Source organism: Rhodnius prolixus, unplaced genomic scaffold (genome assembly GCF_049639745.1).
Source record: "Rhodnius prolixus isolate KJV_2025 unplaced genomic scaffold, Rpr scaffold_2, whole genome shotgun sequence".
NCBI classification, from domain to species: domain Eukaryota; kingdom Metazoa; phylum Arthropoda; class Insecta; order Hemiptera; family Reduviidae; genus Rhodnius; species Rhodnius prolixus.
Genome location: NW_027411592.1, coordinates 38,397,230 through 38,418,923, shown reverse-complemented (window position 1 = coordinate 38,418,923; position 21,694 = coordinate 38,397,230). Strand labels below are relative to the sequence as shown.

Below are 21,694 nucleotides of genomic sequence, written 5' to 3'. Positions count from 1 at the left end.
GCGCTGTAATGACCAAAATAGGAAACTAATTGTGTCTTGCATAGGCATTCGATTTCGCAAGAATTATTGCCAATTCGGCGGTGAATGTGTGTAAAGAAATATTAATTGAACTTAGAACAGAGATTTAGTGGAATGTGGTGGATAGTAGGAAATAGATAAGTAAGATGGAGTTCGTGTGGGTCAGCCAAACGGCTCTGACCATCTCTCGGTGACCGACCAACCAATCTCTCTCTCTGACTGTGATGCAAGCCTTGTCCAACAGTATTACTAGTGCTCGTGGCCCACATACCTCATATTGCAAAACACACGCTAACATTGCAGACCTCTCCTAGTGCCCAATCTCCCTTGTTCCAAGAGATTTCTGTCACGCATCTATCCACTTGTTCTACCATCCTGCAGTTTAGAAGCGATTATTCAACTTTAATGGCCTCAACCTTTGTACTGTCATCTGTTTCTATCGTTAAAAAATACTTTCATTCATTTAACTGCCCATTCTTTATTTACGATTTTGTTATCACATACCTCTGAAACTTGAATATAAGGTGAAGTGATTGTAAAGTCCAGAAAACTTCTTAAAATCATTTTATTGACTGAACATCACTGTAATTAATAGGTTAAAAAGACATTTGTTTTTTTATTATGAATTAAAACTCCCTAAATACGAATTAACATTATGTAGGTTCTTTTTACTTTAATTGTAATTTTTCCCCCTATAACCAGGTTTAAAAACTCGAAACGACTCTATCTTCAAACAATATTCAAGGTTCTATTTTCCCTCAAGGTTCAATTTTCCCCTTTGAACACTCGAAATGACTTTATCTTCCAATAGTACTCAAGTACCTATTTTCCCCCTTTTACCCTGGTTTGAACACTCGAAATGACTTTAACTTCCAATTGTACTCAAGGTTATATTTTCCCCCTTTTACCCTGGTTTGAACACTCGAAATGACATTATCTTCCAATTGTACTCAAGGTCCTATTTTCCCCCTTTTAACCAGGTTTCAACACTCGAAACGACTTTATCTTCCAACTGTACTCACGGTCCTATTTTCCCCCTTTTAACCTGGTTTGAACACTCGAAATGACTTTATCTTCCAATTGTACTCAAGTTCCTATTTTCCCCCTTTTACCCTGGTTTGAACACTCGAAATGACTTTAACTTCCAATTGTACTCAAGGTTATATTTTCCCCCTTTTAACCTGGTTTGAACACTCGAAATGACTTTATCTTCCAACTGTACTCAAGGTCCTATTTTCCCCCTTTTAACCTGGTTTGAACACTCGAAATGACTTTATCTTCCAATTGTACTCAAGGTTATATTTTCCCCCTTTTAACCAGGTTTCAACACACGAAATGACTTTATCTTCCAACTGTACTCAAGGTCCTATTTCCCCCTTTTAACCTGGTTTGAACACTCGAAATGACTTTATCTTCCAATTGTACTCAAGGGCCTATTTTTCCTCCCTTTTAACCTGGTTTGAACACTCGAAATGACTTTATCTTCCAATTGTACTCAAGTTCCTATTTTCCCCCTTTTACCCTGGTTTGAACACTCGAAATGACTTTATCTTCCAATTGTACTCAAGGTCCTATTTTCCCCCTTTTAACCAGGTTTCAACACTCGAAACGACTTTATCTTCCAACTGTACTCACGGTCCTATTTTCCCCCTTTTAACCTGGTTTGAACACTCGAAATGACTTTATCTTCCAATTGTACTCAAGTTCCTATTTTCCCCCTATTACCCTGGTTTGAACACTCGAAATGACTTTATCTTCCAATTGTACTCAAGGTCCTATTTTCCCCCTTTTAACCAGGTTTCAACACTCGAAACGACTTTATCTTCCAACTGTACTCACGGTCCTATTTTCCCCCTTTTAACATGGTTTGAACACTCGAAATGACTTTATCTTCCAAATGTACTCAAGTTCCTATTTTCCCCCTTTTCCCCTGGTTTGAACACTCGAAATGACTTTATCTTCCAATTGTACTCAAGGTCCTATTTTCCCCCTTTTAACCAGGTTTCAACACTCGAAACGACTTTATCTTCCAACTGTACTCACGGTCCTATTTTCCCCCTTTTAACCTGGTTTGAACACTCGAAATGACTTTTCTTCCAACTGTACTCAAGGTCCTATTTTCCCCCTTTTAACCTGGTTAGAACACTCGAAATGACTTTATCTTCCAATTGTACTCAAGGTTATATTTTCCCCCTTTTAACCTGGTTTGAACAGTCGAAATGACTTTATCTTCCAACTGTACTCAAGGTCCTATTTTCCCCCTTTTAACCTGGTTTGAACACTCGAAATGACTTTATCTTCCAATTGTACTCAAGGTTATATTTTCCCCCTTTTAACCAGGTTTCAACACACGAAATGACTTTATCTTCCAACTGTACTCAAGGTCCTATTTCCCCCTTTTAACCTGGTTTGAACACTCGAAATGACTTTATCTTCCAATTGTACTCAAGGGCCTATTTTTCCCCCCTTTTAACCTGGTTTGAACACTCGAAATGACTTTATCTTCCAATTGTACTCAAGTTCCTATTTTCCCCCTTTTACCCTGGTTTGAACACTCGAAATGACTTTATCTTCCAATTGTACTCAAGGTCCTATTTTCCCCCTTTTAACCAGGTTTCAACACTCGAAACGACTTTATCTTCCAACTGTACTCACGGTCCTATTTTCCCCCTTTTAACCTGGTTTGAACACTCGAAATGACTTTATCTTCCAATTGTACTCAAGGTCCTATTTTCCCCCTTTTAACCAGGTTTCAACACTCGAAACGACTTTATCTTCCAACTGTACTCACGGTCCTATTTTCCCCCTTTTAACCTGGTTTGAACACTCGAAATGACTTTATCTTCCAATTGTACTCAAGTTCCTATTTTCCCCCTTTTACCCTGGTTTGAACACTCGAAATGACTTTAACTTCCAATTGTACTCAAGGTTATATTTTCCCCCTTTTAACCAGGTTTCAACACACGAAATGACTTTATCTTCCAACTGTACTCAAGGTCCTATTTCCCCCTTTTAACCAGGTTTCAACACTCGAAACGACTTTATCTTCCAACTGTACTCACGGTCCTATTTTCCCCCTTTTAACCTGGTTTGAACACTCGAAATGACTTTATCTTCCAATTGTACTCAAGTTCCTATTTTCCCCCTTTTACCCTGGTTTGAACACTCGAAATGACTTTATCTTCCAATTGTACTCAAGGTCCTATTTTCCCCCTTTTAACCAGGTTTCAACACTCGAAACGACTTTATCTTCCAACTGTACTCACGGTCCTATTTTCCCCCTTTTAACCTGGTTTGAACACTCGAAATGACTTTATCTTCCAAATGTACTCAAGTTTCTATTTTCCCCCTTTTCCCCTGGTTTGAACACTCGAAATGACTTTATCTTCCAATTGTACTCAAGGTCCTATTTTCCCCCTTTTAACCAGGTTTCAACACTCGAAACGACTTTATCTTCCAACTGTACTCACGGTCCTATTTTCCCCCTTTTAACCTGGTTTGAACACTCGAAATGACTTTATCTTCCAATTGTACTCAAGGTTATATTTTTCCCCTTTTAACCTGGTTTGAACACTCGAAATGACTTTATCTTCCAACTGTACTCAAGGTCCTATTTTCCCCCTTTTAACCTGGTTTGAACACTCGAAATGACTTTATCTTCCAATTGTACTCAAGGTTATATTTTCCCCCTTTTAACCAGGTTTCAACACACGAAATGACTTTATCTTCCAACTGTATTCAAGGTCCTATTTCCCCCTTTTAACCTGGTTTGAACACTCGAAATGACTTTATCTTCCAATTGTACTCAAGGGCCTATTTTTCCCCCCTTTTAACCTGGTTTGAACACTCGAAATGACTTTATCTTCCAATTGTACTCAAGTTCCTATTTTCCCCCTTTTACCCTGGTTTGAACACTCGAAATGACTTTATCTTCCAATTGTACTCAAGGTCCTATTTTCCCCCTTTTAACCAGGTTTCAACACTCGAAACGACTTTATCTTCCAACTGTACTCACGGTCCTATTTTCCCCCTTTTAACCTGGTTTGAACACTCGAAATGACTTTATCTTCCAATTGTACTCAAGTTCCTATTTTCCCCCTTTTACCCTGGTTTGAACACTCGAAATGACTTTAACTTCCAATTGTACTCAAGGTTATATTTTCCCCCTTTTAACCTGGTTTGAACACTCGAAATGACTTTATCTTCCAACTGTACTCAAGGTCCTATTTTCCCCCTTTTAACCTGGTTTGAACACTCGAAATGACTTTATCTTCCAATTGTACTCAAGGTTATATTTTCCCCCTTTTAACCAGGTTTCAACACACGAAATGACTTTATCTTCCAACTGTACTCAAGGTCCTATTTCCCCCTTTTAACCTGGTTTGAACACTCGAAATGACTTTATCTTCCAATTGTACTCAAGAGCCTATTTTTCCCCCCTTTTAACCTGGTTTGAACACTCGAAATGACTTTATCTTCCAATTGTACTCAAGTTCCTATTTTCCCCCTTTTACCCTGGTTTGAACACTCGAAATGACTTTATCTTCCAATTGTACTCAAGGTCCTATTTTCCCCCTTTTAACCAGGTTTCAACACTCGAAACGACTTTATCTTCCAACTGTACTCACGGTCCTATTTTTCCCCTTTTAACCTGGTTTGAACACTCGAAATGACTTTATCTTCCAATTGTACTCAAGTTCCTATTTTCCCCCTTTTACCCTGGTTTGAACACTCGAAATGACTTTATCTTCCAATTGTACTCAAGGTCCTATTTTCCCCCTTTTAACCAGGTTTCAACACTCGAAACGACTTTATCTTCCAACTGTACTCACGGTCCTATTTTCCCCCTTTTAACCTGGTTTGAACACTCGAAATGACTTTATCTTCCAAATGTACTCAAGTTCCTATTTTCCCCCTTTTCCCCTGGTTTGAACACTCGAAATGACTTTATCTTCCAATTGTACTCAAGGTCCTATTTTCCCCCTTTTAACCAGGTTTCAACACTCGAAACGACTTTATCTTCCAACTGTACTCACGGTCCTATTTTCCCCCTTTTAACCTGGTTTGAACACTCGAAATGACTTTATCTTCCAACTGTACTCAAGGTCCTATTTTCCCCCTTTTAACCTGGTTAGAACACTCGAAATGACTTTATCTTCCAATTGTACTCAAGGTTATATTTTCCCCCTTTTAACCAGGTTTCAACACACGAAATGACTTTATCTTCCAACTGTACTCAAGGTCCTATTTCCCCCTTTTAACCTGGATTGAACACTCGAAATGACTTTATCTTCCAATTGTACTCAAGGGCCTATTTTTCCCCCCTTTTAATCTGGTTTGAACACTCGAAATGACTTTATCTTCCAATTGTACTCAAGGTCCTATTTTCCCCCTTTTAACCAGGTTTCAACACTCGAAACGACTTTATCTTCCAACTGTACTCACGGTCCTATTTTCCCCCTTTTAACCTGGTTTGAACACTCGAAATGACTTTTCTTCCAACTGTACTCAAGGTCCTATTTTCCCCCTTTTAACCTGGTTAGAACACTCGAAATGACTTTATCTTCCAATTGTACTCAAGGTTATATTTTCCCCCTTTTAACCTGGTTTGAACAGTCGAAATGACTTTATCTTCCAACTGTACTCAAGGTCCTATTTTCCCCCTTTTAACCTGGTTTGAACACTCGAAATGACTTTATCTTCCAATTGTACTCAAGGTTATATTTTCCCCCTTTTAACCAGGTTTCAACACACGAAATGACTTTATCTTCCAACTGTACTCAAGGTCCTATTTCCCCCTTTTAACCTGGTTTGAACACTCGAAATGACTTTATCTTCCAATTGTACTCAAGGGCCTATTTTTCCCCCCTTTTAACCTGGTTTGAACACTCGAAATGACTTTATCTTCCAATTGTACTCAAGTTCCTATTTTCCCCCTTTTACCCTGGTTTGAACACTCGAAATGACTTTATCTTCCAATTGTACTCAAGGTCCTATTTTCCCCCTTTTAACCAGGTTTCAACACTCGAAACGACTTTATCTTCCAACTGTACTCACGGTCCTATTTTCCCCCTTTTAACCTGGTTTGAACACTCGAAATGACTTTATCTTCCAATTGTACTCAAGGTCCTATTTTCCCCCTTTTAACCAGGTTTCAACACTCGAAACGACTTTATCTTCCAACTGTACTCACGGTCCTATTTTCCCCCTTTTAACCTGGTTTGAACACTCGAAATGACTTTATCTTCCAATTGTACTCAAGTTCCTATTTTCCCCCTTTTACCCTGGTTTGAACACTCGAAATGACTTTAACTTCCAATTGTACTCAAGGTTATATTTTCCCCCTTTTAACCAGGTTTCAACACACGAAATGACTTTATCTTCCAACTGTACTCAAGGTCCTATTTCCCCCTTTTAACCAGGTTTCAACACTCGAAACGACTTTATCTTCCAACTGTACTCACGGTCCTATTTTCCCCCTTTTAACCTGGTTTGAACACTCGAAATGACTTTATCTTCCAATTGTACTCAAGTTCCTATTTTCCCCCTTTTACCCTGGTTTGAACACTCGAAATGACTTTATCTTCCAATTGTACTCAAGGTCCTATTTTCCCCCTTTTAACCAGGTTTCAACACTCGAAACGACTTTATCTTCCAACTGTACTCACGGTCCTATTTTCCCCCTTTTAACCTGGTTTGAACACTCGAAATGACTTTATCTTCCAAATGTACTCAAGTTTCTATTTTCCCCCTTTTCCCCTGGTTTGAACACTCGAAATGACTTTATCTTCCAATTGTACTCAAGGTCCTATTTTCCCCCTTTTAACCAGGTTTCAACACTCGAAACGACTTTATCTTCCAACTGTACTCACGGTCCTATTTTCCCCCTTTTAACCTGGTTTGAACACTCGAAATGACTTTATCTTCCAACTGTACTCAAGGTCCTATTTTCCCCCTTTTAACCTGGTTAGAACACTCGAAATGACTTTATCTTCCAATTGTACTCAAGGTTATATTTTTCCCCTTTTAACCTGGTTTGAACACTCGAAATGACTTTATCTTCCAACTGTACTCAAGGTCCTATTTTCCCCCTTTTAACCTGGTTTGAACACTCGAAATGACTTTATCTTCCAATTGTACTCAAGGTTATATTTTCCCCCTTTTAACCAGGTTTCAACACACGAAATGACTTTATCTTCCAACTGTATTCAAGGTCCTATTTCCCCCTTTTAACCTGGTTTGAACACTCGAAATGACTTTATCTTCCAATTGTACTCAAGGGCCTATTTTTCCCCCCTTTTAACCTGGTTTGAACACTCGAAATGACTTTATCTTCCAATTGTACTCAAGTTCCTATTTTCCCCCTTTTACCCTGGTTTGAACACTCGAAATGACTTTATCTTCCAATTGTACTCAAGGTCCTATTTTCCCCCTTTTAACCAGGTTTCAACACTCGAAACGACTTTATCTTCCAACTGTACTCACGGTCCTATTTTCCCCCTTTTAACCTGGTTTGAACACTCGAAATGACTTTATCTTCCAATTGTACTCAAGTTCCTATTTTCCCCCTTTTACCCTGGTTTGAACACTCGAAATGACTTTAACTTCCAATTGTACTCAAGGTTATATTTTCCCCCTTTTAACCTGGTTTGAACACTCGAAATGACTTTATCTTCCAACTGTACTCAAGGTCCTATTTTCCCCCTTTTAACCTGGTTTGAACACTCGAAATGACTTTATCTTCCAATTGTACTCAAGGTTATATTTTCCCCCTTTTAACCAGGTTACAACACACGAAATGACTTTATCTTCCAACTGTACTCAAGGTCCTATTTCCCCCTTTTAACCTGGTTTGAACACTCGAAATGACTTTATCTTCCAATTGTACTCAAGAGCCTATTTTTCCCCCCTTTTAACCTGGTTTGAACACTCGAAATGACTTTATCTTCCAATTGTACTCAAGTTCCTATTTTCCCCCTTTTACCCTGGTTTGAACACTCGAAATGACTTTATCTTCCAATTGTACTCAAGGTCCTATTTTCCCCCTTTTAACCAGGTTTCAACACTCGAAACGACTTTATCTTCCAACTGTACTCACGGTCCTATTTTTCCCCTTTTAACCTGGTTTGAACACTCGAAATGACTTTATCTTCCAATTGTACTCAAGTTCCTATTTTCCCCCTTTTACCCTGGTTTGAACACTCGAAATGACTTTATCTTCCAATTGTACTCAAGGTCCTATTTTCCCCCTTTTAACCAGGTTTCAACACTCGAAACGACTTTATCTTCCAACTGTACTCACGGTCCTATTTTCCCCCTTTTAACCTGGTTTGAACACTCGAAATGACTTTATCTTCCAAATGTACTCAAGTTCCTATTTTCCCCCTTTTCCCCTGGTTTGAACACTCGAAATGACTTTATCTTCCAATTGTACTCAAGGTCCTATTTTCCCCCTTTTAACCAGGTTTCAACACTCGAAACGACTTTATCTTCCAACTGTACTCACGGTCCTATTTTCCCCCTTTTAACCTGGTTTGAACACTCGAAATGACTTTATCTTCCAACTGTACTCAAGGTCCTATTTTCCCCCTTTTAACCTGGTTAGAACACTCGAAATGACTTTATCTTCCAATTGTACTCAAGGTTATATTTTCCCCCTTTTAACCAGGTTTCAACACACGAAATGACTTTATCTTCCAACTGTACTCAAGGTCCTATTTCCCCCTTTTAACCTGGTTTGAACACTCGAAATGACTTTATCTTCCAATTGTACTCAAGGGCCTATTTTTCCCCCCTTTTAATCTGGTTTGAACACTCGAAATGACTTTATCTTCCAATTGTACTCAAGTTCCTATTTTCCCCCTTTTACCCTGGTTTGAACACTCGAAATGACTTTATCTTCCAATTGTACTCAAGGTCCTATTTTCCCCCTTTTAACCAGGTTTCAACACTCGAAACGACTTTATCTTCCAACTGTACTCACGGTCCTATTTTCCCCCTTTTAACCTGGTTTGAACACTCGAAATGACTTTATCTTTCAACTATACTCAAGGTTCTAACTCTCAAATTTTTTGCAAACTGAAAAAGTTTGATAATTTAATTATTGCTACCAAATTACAATTTGTAAAAACCTTGCAGCAGGTTATTCTTACAGGATAGCCTAATCAAACCTTCACCCTAGAGTGTGCAAAAAATTCCTTCCTTTTTCTTCCTTTATATTCTAGTTTAGCGATACTTTAAACCTCTTAATAAAGTACCCAAATATATTTCATAGTTCCTCGGAGGTATACAAAACTAAGTCCATTTTTTCAAAATTTCCTTTTTTAACGTTTTTAATACAAAATTATTTCTTTTTAATACGCTACCATCTGTTAACGAGCATCTATGTTACTTATTATCCACCAAAGATTTAAGCAAAATAACTCCTGGGGGCTTATAAGTAAGAAAAAACCGCGAAAAAATCTTTCATTTGCTTTCCTGTAAAAAAATTAAAATGTGACATAATGTTGTGCACCTCCGAAGTACTAATTTCAAAAAATAGCACTTCATAGAGAATCTGCCTACCACTTCTTGTAGTTTCTTTACATCACATTTAGAAATAAAAATAATAGATATACAATTTTTTTTTTTTTTTCAGGCGGGCTTAACGTCCAACTACCAAATTAGGTGTCTTGGACGGAGGCGACTAGCAAACATACTTTACTGTAAATTTTCTTTTATTAACCATTAAATAAAATCCATGGCCTTAGACCGGGAATCGGACCCACTACCACAATGCATATTAGCTTTACAGGTTTCGCCTCTAACCGCTCTGCTACTGTGGCGCCCTATAAAATTAGTTCATTGAGTTTCAAGAAATCGTTACGAGTTGTTTACCAGAAAATTTCAAAAATACTGAAATCATTTTTAAGAAAAGCAATACAAACATTTGGTTATTTCCGCAGTTCTGGATATCTTTCGATTTGATACGACGTAGCACAAGTGTTTATTGTATCCCTGGCAGGTTTCGGTATTACATCCATCATTAGAGGTAGATTAATAAGTTTAGTGTAGTGATTTTGACTTCCCCTAGCATCTCGCACTACAATTGCTAACTGAATGAGAGAGGTTACGTGGTCCCATTATGTGTGTTATTTAAAATTATTAATGAATCGTAAAACATTTAGTACAAAATATTGAAATCAAAATTAATGAAACCTTATAATAATTGATGGGTTCTGTATATTTAGTGTATCGCATAGTGTTTTAAAATTGAAAAGTTATTCTTTATACGGGGAGCACGCGAATTCAAGCAGAAAGCACGGAATTATACTTATGTCTTTTGTGATGGAAAGTCTATTTCTAACCATGTAGATATAATTTTTGTTTATGTTTTAAACAAAAGGAGAGGACTGAGAGGCAATTAAGTTATCCAAAAAATAAATCTTGACATTTAGAATGGCTCATCTCTTATATAACATAGATATCCGCGATAACATTTATACTTCAAACGGACCAAAGAGTATTTCAAAAAGTTAGTTTTTTACTCTTTTTGCTAAATTCTTTCTTTTCAAATTTTCCTCACTTTTTTTTATTTCCTCATGAAGTTGCCTAACATTAATTGGCATTTTATGCAAAATTTGAGGCAAAAAATTATTCAAAACCAATATGCTCTCAAAATAAGAAGGTAAATATTAAATCTGACTAGTCACTTCTCTAAGGATCTGGTATTAATAGGAGAACCCAAGGTTATCAACACGAACACTGACACTGCCAATACCCACCCAATATACGAAGGGCTCTAAAAAAAAAATGGTGAGTTGGACAGAAACTCTAATATCATCAACATCATCATCCATTAACAGTTTACACAATGTCCAAGATTAAAAAAGCCGATGCTAAGGGCACATACTGTGGCTACCCTTAGGGAGTCACCATAGATCTTTTGCAGCCAAACAAATAGAATTTTCTGTAAATTTAGGCAGAGAGTTCCTATACCCTTCGTTTTATTTAATTTATTTTAATGAAGTGGCTGTCCGTAATAATAATAATCGAGAACCTAAGGGTTAGCATTTGTAACCGACCGCAGTATTTCGCTTATGCAGATAATGTAGCAATTGTTGCCAGATTGCCAGCTATGCTAAAAAGGGTTTTGGAAGGGTTTAGAGCAGTGGTCGGCTATGTTTTTTTTACATGTGGGTCATTTTTCAATTTTTTCCCCCAAAGTTTTTGCTGTGGGTCACATCACATCTAGTTTACGAGGTCTGTAAATTAAGTAATGAGACTGATTTTTTAAAATTTGTTTATTCAAAAAGAATTAAGTTCTATATTGTCACCTTTAAAATAACTTCCTTCTGAAGCCACACAACACTGGAGACGTTTCTTCTACTCCTCATAGCAGTGCTCGAACTCCGATACTGGAATAGCCTTCAGCTGGTCGTTTAGAGCCGTTTGAATGTTTTCGACTGTCCCAAAATGAGTTCCCTTGAGGTGATTTTTCAACTTCGGGAAGAGAAAAAAGTCACAAGGACTCCAAGTCAGGCGAATAAGGAGTCTGAGGAGCCACAGGAATGTTTTTACTGGCCAAAAACTCGTTTATTGAAATTGCTGTGTGACAAGGAGCATTATCGTGATGCAACACCCACTTGTTCTTGATGTTTGGTCTCACACACGAATGACCCTTTTTCGAAGTTTTTCAAGAAACTCTTGGTAAAAGTGTTGATTGACCGTTTGATCTTGAGGTAGAAACTCTTTGTGGACGATTCCGTGGATATCGAAAAAAACAAATCAGCATTTGCATTTGATCTTCGACTTCGCCATCCTTGCTTTTTTGGGGCCTTGGAGAGGTTGAAGTGTGCCACTCCATGCTCATTCCTGTGGCTCCTCAGCCTCCTTATTCGCCTATCTTGATCTTGAGTCCTTGTGACTTTTTCCTCTTCCCGAAGTTGAAAAATCATCTCACGGGAACTTATTTTGAGACAGACGAAAACATTCAAACGGCTTTAACTGACCAGCTGAAGGCTATTCCAGTATCAGATTTCGAGCACTGCTATGAGGAGTGGAAGAAACGTCTCCAGCGCTCTGTGGCTTCAGAAGGAAGTTATTTTGAAGGTGACATTATAGAATTGTAATTCTTTTTGAATAAATAAATTTAAAAAAATCAGTCTCATTACTTAATTTACAGACCTCGTACATATTATCTCCGAGTACAGAAAAAAATAAATAAATAAAGTAAACATAATTTTTATAACATTTTGAATACTCTTGAAGGCGCTAATGATCTCAGCAGTCGTTGCGCCCGATTTAAGGTCCCTACGCAATCACCTTTCTTTAAAATCATTATTTTTTTTTTTCAAGGCTCTCACATTTGCAATTTAGATCTTGTATTAAACATTTGAACGATAAATTTGTGAATAAAGAACAATAATCAAAGACCTGTTATTTTGGTTACTCAGGTGCATCTAATTATTAGTTGGTAGTTTTAATGTTAATAAGAATTTTTAGAATTTACATTAGTAATGAAAGAAATTTGAACATCGATTAATATTCTAATAAGATGTTGAGGATATGGAAAAATAAACCATTGTCAGTAATGACCTTTGAGTTTACAAATGTGGTAAAAAGTATTAAAATAGTTGGCCTTCATATAACCTCATAATGAATTGTCAAAATGAATTGAACCTGAAGCTCCGGATTGGTAAGTTCACTGCGCTAATTCCTTTATTTACATAAAATACGTTTGCTTTTTCATATGGTTTTAATGTTAATAATATGACTGGAAAAAAACATAAAAGTTTGGTATATTGACTAAGGATATTTGAGTAAATTTTTTTATGGATCTTCGATTTCGAGAAGGAATGCAGACCATTTAGGCAACCTTCCGGCAACAACCCATCTAAGGCAAGACCAGAATTTCGTAAGATAGTTTTCAGTGCACTATGAGGGTCGTTTGAAAAGTCCGTGCAAAGTCAGAGAGATAGCACCACTGGCGCGTATCGAGGTTATGTTTAGTTAGTAGCATCTCTTGGAAGAACACACACCAAGTTTCAGCCAGAAGAGTGAAGGTGCGTGAGATTGCTAGTGCTGTGGGCATCTCGAATGAACGGGTATATAATATTTTGCATCAACATTTGGACATGACAAAGCTATCCGCAAGATGGGTGCCGCCATTGCTCACGCTTGACCAAAAACGAAATCGTGTGAAGTGTTGCAAGGACGGTTTGCAGCTGTTCCAGAAGAATCCGCAGGACTTTAAGCGTCGTTTCGTCACTGTGGATGAAACATGGATACATCACTACACTCCTGAGACCAAAGAACAATCTAAACAATGGGTTACCAAGGGGGAATCTGCGCCAAAAAAGGCGAAGACCGTTCCTTCGGCCGGAAAGATTATGGCGACTGTCTTTTGGGATTTGCAAGGAATAATCCTCATCGACTATCTGGAAAAGTGTAAAACTATTACAGGTGCATATTATTCATCGTTATTGGACCGTTTGAAAACCGAGCTGCAAGAAAAACGCCCACGATTGGCCCACAAAAAAGTCCTTTTCCATCACGACAACGCACCAGCTCACACCTCAGCAGTTGTGGTCGCAAAATTAATAGAAATAGGGTTCCAACTCGTTTCACATCCCCCCTATTCTTCAGACTTGGCTCCCTCGGACTACTATTTGTTCCCCAATATGAAGAAATGGCTGGCGGGAAAAAGATTTTATTCAAACGAGGAGCTGATTGCAGAAACGAATGGCTATTTTTCAGACTTGGACAAATCCTATTATTCGGAAGGGATCAACAAACAGTTGATCAGAGCAGTTGGACGAAGTGTATAAGCCTAAAAGGAGACTATGTTGAAAAATAAAAAAGGTTTACCCCAAAAAATTAAGTAGTTTTCATTTTTGCACGGACTTTTCAAACGACCCTCGTAATTCCTTGATCAAAGTAGAAGGTAATATATCCAAAAGCATACACAAAAAATAGTACGGTAGATTTTACATAAAATTAATAAAAATGTTATTTTAACCAATTACCTAGAAGGACTTAAATTATATTTAGACATACCTTCACCTCTATCAAGCATACAATGACTGTTAGTGAATAAAGGATGAATAATCGAAAATAATAAGTTATTATGTCAAGGGTAAGTCAATCAATGCAAGTATATTGATGCACTAATTATTAATTCCTTTTTTTACAGACACGTGTACTAGCATTTTTAATTTTATTTATTTATTTTTTTTTTAACATCACACTTCATGGCATTAAATTTGAATTCTAAAGTAGTTGAAATAGTACAACATCTCAGTCATTAGCTCGTTAAACAGAGAAGACAATGGACAGTGAATAATGTAAATTATAGAACAGAATTAAGGATAAATACTGCGAGTTATATTGCTTTGACACAGCCGCAGGATCCACTCAGACACAGAAACAATTGTTTATCACCGAAAAAGATCGGTGTTAAGAACTTTAATCAGAATAACTTTTGGACAGCAAACTGAAAAAGCTTTACTCATAGAAATCGTCTTAAGGAAAGAGTTCGACGAAAAAGCCACGACGGTATGCAGACATACATCAACTAGGCTGTAAGGATTATTCGACAGCCAGATTTCCATTGCATTACTGTGCTTTTATTTTATTGTAAATAAATTAATATTATTATTAATGTCCATATTGATAGCTGAAATTTGTTTGGGTCATGACAATCTCTGAAATTACGACCGCTATATTATTCTCCCTCCTTAAACAACATATTAGTATGACATTACGTTCTCTTATACACTACACTTTTCTTATTTATGAGCTATTGTTGCTTTGAGTACAGATCCATAAGTTGTGAAGATATTGATAGCTGAAATTTGTTTGGGTCATAAAACGGTCTGAAATTGTGCCTCCTATATTCCGATTTATAAATAACATATTAGCATGAAATTTTCTTCTCTTACACACTATACTTTATTGAGTTATAAGCAATATTTCTTTTTAGAACAGATCCATAAATTGAGAAGAGTTTTTTTTTTTATGTATCATTATCTTCAATTTAAGTAACTAAACACTTATTTACTTGATTAATTATCAATGAAACAGTAATGGCGAAAATGAAGGAACCAATCGTAAAACTAAAGAAAATAAATAATTACTTACTATATTCTGAAAGCTTGTTCTAATGCTGTTATGTCCCAATTACAAAATAACTCCGGATTTTCAGCACGTACAACAAAATAGGTTTCAATAGTGTTCTTAGTTTTTTCAACACTGAAGTAATTACTGTGCAGGAACAGCATGATATGTTCATCTGAAATCAAAATTAGTAAACATTAACTGTAATGTTGATTATGTATCTAAATTAGAGAGTAGGGCAAATTACCTTATCACTTTCCAATTGATCGATTCGCTAACTAGAAGTCAGACTTAATCGATACTATCGTGCATTTAATTGCAAATATAATCATGTAGATTTTCTACAAATTTTAAATTTCTTTAAACAATTTCAAGGGCATCTAAAACTAATTATTTTTACTTAAATAGCTGTGTGATAATTGCTACAAGATAAGAGCTAATGGTCTTAGCAGTCGATGATCTCAATTCTCATTAGTAATAAAGATATTTAACCCCAAGAAAATCTAAATAATCTTTTCTTTATTTTGAAACCTTTATTATTGCGGTCAGAAACTTGATCACTGCATAGTCGGATTATAGTCTGTGTTATCTCGTTAGAAGGCCAAACTATTCATCACCTCAACTTAAGGAAGACGATAAGGAATGAACTCCCTTCCCCTAACCTCTTCTGTGGCAATATCTTAACCAATGAAAACTTCCTGAGATGCAATTATTGTTACAAAGGCGTCAAGCGGTTTTTAACAATTATAAAGGTAGCCTAACGGTTAGATGCGAGGCTCCTAAAACTAAGATGTATCCGTAGTACCCTATTCGATTCCACTGTTTTAGGCTTTGGTTTTTATTTGATGTAAGAATTTAATAATAAAAGTATATTTGCCTCCGTCCAGGATACCTTAGTTGGCCGTCAAGGCCGCCTGAAAAATAGCCGTCACTTTACGTCTTCTTTACTTCGCTTGACTTCCAAAAATAATCAGTACGCAATTAAATTACAATGTTATTGATAAAACAATACGCCTTTCGTACTTTTGTTTCCGGCGCATCGATGTCTATGGTCATTAGCGCCTTTCCCCTGTCGTACCTAAGTTTATTAAGGTATACCAATTTCGGATTTGATTACCCCCACTATTGATAAGTATCCAAAAGAACTAGAGAAAATTGCAAGAATAAACTAATCCTATTAATTTAACGGCAATTCACAATACTGTATATTTAATCGCCAATATAATCATGCAGATTTTCTACATATTATAAGGACCTATTTTCTAGGCAACAACGACGGTTAGGGAAAGAATTCCCACGCGGAGATTCCCGGTTTGAATCCAGTCGGCATTTCTCAGAATATCTCTTCCGTCTTACAGTTCACAGAATGATGATATCTGTAACTAAATAACTCGGTCCGGAGCCAACAGTGCACGGAAACAAAAGCTGTAGGTGCCAATGACTTCAGATGATGACGCGCCTTAAAATTAAAAAATTAAGTAAAACTAGTTTAGTTAGTTATAATATAATAATAAGTTATACAAAAATACTTATTTATTTTTACAACGTAATTACTTTTAATGAATAAGGAATATCATTAAATACTTATTTTTTATGTAAAAAGTAATTAGTTAGTGGTGATTTTTAATCACACTTCAGCCACTTATCCAGTACCACCGGGAAGAATCTGCTAATGTAACCTTTGCAATGATGAGAGATGTACAAATAAGTATTTAAGTAAGACATTGAAGAGATTAGTGCATTCCTTTTCGCCCATCATCGTATCTCTTTCCTGCTGGCCTTGCATAGAAAAGAAATGTAAAGACATTGAAATAAGAAGCTCTTCTTGGAATCTGAACATCCCAGGTGAGAAGCAGATAAGGTAGAAAGATCGATAGGATCCTCAACTTTGTGGGTGATGTCATAAAGTAATTTTTGGAAACAAAAAATTATTTGGAGAAAGAAGTTGATTAAGCGAGTTAGGAAAGAATTGGAGGGAGATAAGGATGCTCCAGGCTATTAGCCAGGAAGATACAAGAATTTCTTTTCCTGAAATTGGATGTAACTAAGAGTTTTGAGAGGTGTGCCTATATCGCCTGGATTCACAAGATAGGAGGATAATTTCTCCGAGAATCCAGTATTGGGAGGGTGTAAAGGGAACTTACCATTGAGTGGGTGTCTCACACATTCTGTGCTAGTTTACAAAGTAATATTTTATATTATAGGGTTGGTGTGTCTTCTATCTTGTCTTGACACTCAGTCCATGAACAAACAAGACAGAAGACACACCAACCCTATAATATAAAATATTACTTTGTAAACTAGCCCTGAAAATGACCTAGTCCCTAGGTCGAAAGCTCGGCAGAATAAATGTATAACGACTGAAACTGGCATTTATTTTTCATCTTATTAATTTCAAAAGTTTTAACTTGTAAATAAATGCGTATAAATATGGCTTTTGCTGTTTAAAAAACTTATCTTTAATAAAATTATGTGAAAAGGCAATTTGGTTATTTTAAGAATTTAACATTGTTTTGCCAGCTCAGATTTCATACAATTTTTGCAATAAGTGACTGCGGGGGAAAAGGATGGATCTCATTGCCTCGTTATTTTTCCATTCAGTAAACAGTTTAATTCAATAATTAGTTGATGTAATGTTAATCCTTGAGCCAAACTTAATTTGGACTGAACAATTATTTTTTTTAAATTACATTTTTTCTATTTATATTATTAAGACGGATGTACTTTAAAACAACAGTTATATGCTAGTGAATCTCTTGAAGATGGAAGGAAAACCAAAATCAGTCAGAAGTAAGAAAACAAGTTCACCAGAATGAATCAATCAACAATTATTCTATGGCAAACTTTACTGTTGGTTGTAAAATGGGTCGGCAATCTATTTTAAGTAGAGAGCCACATTTCCTTAAATAATTTTAATAAATCTTACCAAGAGCCGTAGGATGATAGGGTAAAGAAGTCTGTAGATCATTTGTATTCACTAATTATTATTTTATGATATTCAATAACATTTAAATGTTTTATATATATATTTTCACGTATTGCAAAGTAAATAAACAAATAAATAATAACTAAACCTGTGTTTAAATGAAAATGGCGGCAGTCCGATATACTCGTATTACGTACGTACTGTATTTTAATATAATTCTATTCAGTTTCAAACCTATCACATTTAAAATTCTTTTTGAAAAAATATCTTTACTTTAATAAATGAAATTTTCATTTGTTTCAATAAAATTGAAATATACAATTTATTTTGGACAGGCTGAAGAGCCACAAAATTTGGATAAAAGAGCCGCGGGTTGCCGACCCCTGATCTAGCAGGATTAATAAACAACGTAGTACACAATAATAGTTACTATTATAATGATGTCAACAGTAATGATGATGTAGTTGTACATATAACTCTACAAATTTATATTAACCTGAAGAAGGCCTAAGAATTTGTTGAAATGTCGGTAAAGAAATTTGTCTATAAAATTTTATTGTCCGCTTCTCAATATTCCCAAGGATAATATTGAACACTCAATTATATTTTAGTTAAAGTTGGTCAAATCAATTCACTCTGACAACAGCCTGACTTATCACGTTCTACGGAGATTGTAGACGGTGTTAAACAGTGAAAAATTTTTAGCTTCTTCAGTGAATTAAGGAACAAAAACAATTTGGTTTGAACACTTACACATTCTCTTATTACTGAGTCACATTTATTTCGAGTAGTCATATTTAATTCATTCCAAAATTATTGAATTTGTAACCATAGACTATTTTGAAGTGGAAACCTTACTAAGAAGCCTACCCAAACCACTCTCTGAAAACTGCCCTAAAACGAGTTTTTCTAGAAAAAGATTTGTATGTTAAGTATACACAAATTTCAGAGAAAAGCCTAAGAACCTAATTCTCAACTCTTTCTTTATTAAATCTTTAAATTAGTCCATCAGGAAACATGGAAAAATAATCATTTAGTATTCGGTTGTAGTTAGCCATTTTTAGCATCTCCTAATGCAACATGGAGATGATAACGAGTCTTATTTATTAAAACTTTCTTACTTTACCAAAAATTAAGGAAATATAAATTCATAGAAAAAGAAATCCATTCTCATAAATTAAGTTTTTATAATCACCAAATATTTTGGTATCAGAAAATACTTTGATCTTTCAGCTAGTTTTATTTAGTTTTAAAGTCACTGTAAATACAAACAACACACACACAAACGCTTACAGGCCTTTAGACCTGGTTCTGAAAACTAAATACTAACTTTATATTACTAAGAATAAGAAAGTAATTAAAACTTTCATATCATAGTAACATAAGTTACTTATTTATTTTTACTTTACCTTTTTGTTTTTGTTAATTTTGTTTTTCACATTAATTAATGTTTTTTTTATACTTTTGAAACAACTTTATGAAAGAATTTATATAAACAAGATAGTGTGATCTCAAATTGTTCTAAATATAATTTTAAAAACTAAAAACTATGAATGATTCTCCTTTGCAATTGTAACATTCTAAAAATTACTACAATCAAGGACATACGTGACTGTACATAAGACTTAACGCAATTTACAATAGCTAACAGGAACAAGGTCGAGTGTGTAGTGAATTTATTATTTATATAAATAATAAAATTTGCTCTTAAAGAAATTGAACATATGTTAAGAGATATTTTTTTTTTTTTTTTTTTTTGGCGCATCAACAGCTGAGGTCATTAGCGCCCGGAGCTTTTTCCAGTGCACTGCCGGCCTCCGGACAGTGTTCTCTCGTTACAGACAACACTGTCCATCACCGGGCAGTGAGCTGTAAGAAGCTCCTAGGATGAGAAAATCTAAGGGTCAGCTGCTGGATTCGAACCCGGGACCTCCGCGTGGGAGTCCAGTATGCTAACCTCATAGCTAATCCCTTCCCTAGATATTTTTTAAATTGAAAACTAATTCGCGTTATTTAACCTACTCTAAGTATAGACTAATTTTAAGTTGAATTTCGTAAAAACATTTTGAGCTTTATGTTGATAAATTAGCGATTAAATGATTTTTTTTTTTTAAATGGAATCCTCATACTATACCGAAAAGACAAGAAACTAACCAACGCTACAAACTTCTCGCCAGACTACTTGACAAACGTTCGAAACTTAACCTACATAACAAAAGACTCTTATAACTACTGTTTCTGCGACCTATTTGGTCATATGGCATCGAAGTATTGGGATCGACTAAGCGTTCCAACTCACTACGCCTCCAGGCATTACAGTCAAAAATACTTCGAAAACTTCTATGTATCTAACCTCACTATCCATAATGTGACCTCAAAATCCCTTTCATTACAAGATCTTGCTAACACTCGTTTCTTCAAATTTCATTCCACTCTACAGCAGCTCATCCTAACCCTCTCATAGAACACCTATCTTCCTCCACATTACCAGGTAATCCTCTAAGGAGATTGAAGAGAAGATGGCCTTGTGATCTACTCTTATCGTGAGAGCAGTATAGCAAAGCACGTTACTGGAGTACAACAATGGGTGCCTTCTCCACTCATGATTTTCTTTTATTTTATTTTTTATCAGCTACCACATTTGCTTGTTGCAACAACCGTTGCAGTGGTAAATTCCAATAAAAGGTTAAAAAAATAAATAAATGAATAAACAAATGAAAAATTAATCATTAATAATTTTTAGATATAGTTTCTTCATTTGGGAGAAGTATTTTTCTCGCACTCTGCGATAAAAATTGGTACACTTTGTTACATTTATGCCATTGATTTACTATTGAGTGTATACGTGGGAATTTGAGGTAGCATTTCATGAGCTGAATCATATTCAACTCATCTTGTTTGTTTCTTATATCATCAGTGGGAAAAATAATTTATTTTAAGTTAAAACCATTCGGCAGATGGATGGGTTAAAAAAGAATACATATTTGTGAATTTTATTACTCAACATGCTTATTATTACTAAATACTCCTTAACAAAAACTTACAGTTTAAAATGTTAAGTATAAGGGTTGATTAAACGCCAAAAGGTACACAAATCAGCGAGTACCCAACATTTCATTAATACTTCATTAATAGTTAAGTAATTCTACTGCATTAATTTTCATTAATAAGTTATTTTTTAGAATTTATTAGATGTCACAGACCATTATGCTGGCCATTTTCATCTACAAAATATATGTTCAAGTAGCACTGTAGATTGACTGTAATATCTAGTTATCTATAATAATGAAACTATTAATTACAGGTTAAAAAGAAAAACCTTACAAAAAATAAAAAAAAATTATGAGGCTAAAAAATTCAAAACCTTTTTTTTAAAAAAAACTTACACCAACATACATCAATGATTTTCAAAAATCGTCGGTTTAAGTTCATTCTTCGATTAAAGTAATTGTTATTTTATGAAGTAGTCAAACGTTTATAATAATAGGTAATAATTATCTGGCTTTATCGCAAATAATATAGTTTTCTTCAATTACATTCTCAATCTAGGTATTCTTCCCACAATGTTGTATATATGTAATATAAAGTAAATAAGATATGCATATTTTTAGGACAGCTAATTATTCCAGGATTTTACTATAAGTAAAATTAGGG

General features: G+C 35.4%; 1 protein-coding gene across 2 annotated transcripts in view; it reads right to left on the bottom strand.

Moving 5' to 3' along the window:
* LOC141449597 (alpha-tocopherol transfer protein-like) overlaps positions 1 to 21,694 on the bottom strand; it is an 88,407-nt gene that overhangs the window by 16,908 nt on the left and 49,805 nt on the right. For both annotated transcript variants that reach the window (XM_074119157.1, XM_074119158.1), the window contains one exon: positions 15,139 to 15,289. In XM_074119157.1, coding sequence (XP_073975258.1) covers positions 15,139 to 15,289 — 151 coding nt within the window. The remainder of the gene's footprint in view (positions 1 to 15,138; positions 15,290 to 21,694) is intronic.